The 3,783-nt window shown below is 58.2% G+C and overlaps 1 protein-coding gene across 1 annotated transcript; it reads left to right on the top strand.

Annotated features, from left to right (window-relative positions):
* Positions 1-2: 2 nt before the first annotated feature.
* On the top strand, positions 3-3,491 carry LOC102471121 (galactosylgalactosylxylosylprotein 3-beta-glucuronosyltransferase 1; the record flags this gene model as incomplete). The annotated part of the gene is made up of 4 exons (XM_006149995.1): positions 3-284; positions 803-1,099; positions 1,635-1,734; positions 3,151-3,491. Coding segments are annotated over 3 exons (666 nt in total), but the record flags the coding sequence as incomplete, so codon positions are not given.
* Between the last annotated feature and the right edge of the window lie 292 nt (positions 3,492-3,783).

Below are 3,783 nucleotides of genomic sequence, written 5' to 3'. Positions count from 1 at the left end.
CCAACCTGCGCTGGCTGGTGGTGGAGGACGCGCCGCGCCGGACTCCGCTGACCACGCGCCTGCTGCGCGACACCGGCCTCAACTACACGCACCTGCACGTGGAGACGCCGCGCAACTACAAGCTGCGGGGCGATGCCCGCGACCCGCGCATCCCGCGGGGCACCATGCAGCGCAACCTGGCCCTGCGGTGGCTGCGCGAGACCTTTCCCCGCAACTCCAGCCAGCCCGGCGTGGTGTACTTCGCGGACGACGACAACACCTACAGCCTGGAGCTCTTTGAGGAGGTGCGGAAGGCCGGCGGAGCGGGCGAGTGGAGGCGCGGGGTGGAGGACGCAGGTGGTTGCGGGGCGACCGGCCGGAGGAGTGGCGGAACAGCGGTGCAGAAGGGGGCTATGCAGAGGGTCAGGGAGAGGGATGGAAACCCGCACTGCGGGTTAAAGCGCCCCCTGCTGGCCAGAAGGAAGCCAAGCGCTCGCGCTCCCGTAGTCCTGGTCTGATGGAGGGCTCTGAGTCAGGGCCTTTGGTGTGGTGCCCCAAACCTGTTTGGTGGATTCGTTTGCTTCCTCCGGGTTATGGGCCGGCCATGTTGTGGGGGGGGGACCCACAGGTGGAGAGGTGAGGGGTGGCCACTGCCAGGGGCAGGTCCCTCTTCAGGTGCCCATGCGGGATGGTATCCGAAGGCAGTCTGGCCCTGAGCTCCCAGAGGGCTTCAGATGCCCACATGCATGGTTGGATTTCAGCTCCCTGGGGACGGTCACCCCTCACCTGTCCCAGGGGTGCTGACTCTGCACCCCATTTGCAGATGCGCAGCACCAGGAGGGTATCTGTGTGGCCCGTTGCCTTCGTGGGCGGCCTGCGCTATGAGGCCCCACGGGTGAACAGCGCGGGGAAGGTGGTCGGCTGGAAGACGGTGTTCGACCCCCACCGCCCGTTTGCAATAGACATGGCTGGATTTGCAGTCAACCTGAGGCTTATCCTCCAGCGGAACCAGGCCTACTTCAAGCTGCGCGGCGTGAAGGGAGGGTACCAGGAAAGCAGCCTCCTTCGAGAACTCGTCACCCTCAACGACCTGGAGCCCAAGGCAGCCAACTGCACCAAGGTGAGACCTCTGCAGGACGCTCTGTGTGCGAGCTTCAGAATCTGTCCAGACCCTCCCTACCCGCTGAGGAAGGAAACAGGCCTCAAAACAGCTTTGCCTTTCTGAAAGCTTCCAGTTTGTCACTGGAAGGCAGGCAGAGAGATGGCGAGGGGCAGCCCGTAGGGAGTCAGACAGGACTGCCACCTCTCCTTCGGAACAGCTGTGCTCCACTCCCTCCCGCACAAGTGCACATGCGCACGTGCACATATACATGTGCATGTGTAACACACACACATGTGGACACAAGCAGATGTGCATGCACATGCTCACTTGGGAAACCTTAAGACTTGTCTACATCCTGTAGTTCTTAACTTATTGCCAACAGATCTTTTGAAAGCATCTCATGCATTCCAGGAATAAAGAACACTTGAGAAATTCCAGATGGCACAGAGAGGGGGCAGGAGAAATATTTGCAGGGTGTGGGAGGGAGCAGGGCAGGGGCGGGGTGAGGCCAGGGGCCTGTGCCCCATTCTGTTCTGTGTCTCTGAACACACAGATCCTGGTCTGGCACACACGGACAGAGAAGCCAGTGCTGGTGAATGAGGGAAAGAAGGGCTTCACAGACCCCTCGGTAGAGATCTGAGCCCGGGACACAGGTACGGGAAGGCATGGGGCGGGGCAGGCGGGACAACCAATTTAAAGGGGGCATAAATCCCTGGATGCGTTTCCTTTCGGTCTTTCATTGTGGGAGGCCTGGGCAGACGTGCGCAGAGTGAAGAGGCTTGACCAAAGTCCCTTCCTATTGTTCCGCCTGAAAGCTGGCACAACTGAGACCTTTTGCACTGGACCCCTGGGAAGGCATCGCCTTCCAAACACCTCACAGCAGCTTGGCAGTGCTTTTGGTATTCTGGCCGTGGTGCCCACGCCACCGCATGGGACTGCTGTCATGACCCCGGCTCACCTGGGTCTCTCCTTCGCGTTTGCCTCTTGTCCTTTGGATTCCTCTTCAATCACATGGCTGTGACCAGGACTTGCTGTCCCCCTCCTCCATGCACATGACCACGCGGCTTTCAACAGTGAGTGCAGCGCGTGGTGGGAGTGTGGGCTGCAGAGGCTGCTTCCGCTCCCAGCCCTTCTACTTTGCACGGTTTGACCTCACTTTACTTCTGTGCGCCTCGGTTTTTTCAGCTGTAAAATGGGTTTCCGAGGGCACCAAGAGCAATCTGTGCACACGATAACACCCACGTAAGTGTTGCTATTTTTATGAGATTCTCTAAACCCCTCTCTTGAAGTAGGCCACGGGACTGGCCACGTGTTAGAGGTAAAGAAACGCTCAGAAAAGCCAAATGACTTCCTAGGTGACACTGGCACAGGCAAACTGTGTGGGTGACTGGCAAAGCTAGGGGTTTGCGAGGAGCTTTTCTGTGCTTCTGCCTCTCGAAAGCACCTCTTACTCCTGGCTCCTGACTCTCGGTTATGCTAAGCAGGTGCATGCAAGCTCGGGCAGGATAAGACACCCATCCCTTGCTCCAGTGAGCAGTGGCTGCTATAGCTAGTTTGCAGTCACCCTGCCCGCAGGGGACCACAGGGTGTCACTCTGCCTATGAGGAGTCTTCCAAAAGTTCACAAGAAAAAAAAAAAAAAAAGCATGGATTTCGATTTTTTGCACCAAAATAAACTCACATTTTGGCCCACGGGGGGTCCCTCTGCCTATGAGGAGTCTTCCAAAAGTTCACAAGAAAAAAAAAAAAAAAGCATGGATTTTGATTTTTTGCACCAAAATAAACTCACATTTTAACCCAGTTTTCCTATGAACTTTATGAAGTCCTCTCACATTTCATCCATGAGCTGTAGACTGCCTTGGCCAGTGCCATCTGGGGACGTCAGGACAGAGTCTCGTTCTCCACCTCACCCTCGGGCACTGGAGAACCTTCACCTGTCAGCCCTTCAAAAAGGTCTCTGCAGAGGACCCTGGGGAACTGGGCTCTGCAGAGCTCCTGGAAGCCCCTCAAGGGGCCCAGAATCGAGGGGCCCTCACCAACCCCTCACTGGTTCCTCCTCTCCCCTCATAGGAGCCTCCTCAGACCGTTCTTGGCCTTCCATCCTCTCCCATGGCTGATGGCCCTTCAAGGCAGACCCCTAAGGAATCGCATCACCCCTCTCTCTATTCTGGGGGCTTCTGAGAGAGCCCAGCCCGATGCCAGGACAAAGGACAGAGAATCTAAGCACAGAAATCCCAGACCCGTTGTTCTCTCCACCCGACAAGACCAGGGGCCTGAACGACCCAGGGCCGGGGCTCCAGCTGCCAGCAAAGCCTATGCCCCATCGCTCCTCCCCAGAAGCTTCCTGCACTGCCGGGGCTGTGAGAACAGACGCCGTGGGCACCCATGCTGCTCCAGAGTGTGCTGGGGCTGGGAGGGAGCAGACAAGACCCCCCACAGTCAGAGTGTGGTAGCCCTCCCTGGCTCCCTTCCTGGACACCCAGCTAGAGAATCCTGAAGACCAGAGAACAGTGCCCAGGCATCACCAACACCCCCTCCCCTCGGCACCCACTCTCCCTGAGGGCTGCTCCCAATCGGCATACCTCTCTGGCTCTCCTCTGGTTTATGTTTACAGTGCATAAGGCAGTCTTTGACCCCAAGAGGCACCAGCCCTGCATGGGGGAGCCTGGGCCTGCCAACGGGTCCCCCTTACCTCAGGCTGCA

This window comes from Tupaia chinensis, unplaced genomic scaffold, assembly GCF_000334495.1.
Source record: "Tupaia chinensis unplaced genomic scaffold, TupChi_1.0 Scaffold000274_1, whole genome shotgun sequence".
NCBI lineage: Eukaryota > Metazoa > Chordata > Mammalia > Scandentia > Tupaiidae > Tupaia > Tupaia belangeri.
The sequence above is the reverse complement of the archived record's forward strand: the minus strand, read 5'-3'. Positions and strand labels throughout refer to the sequence as shown.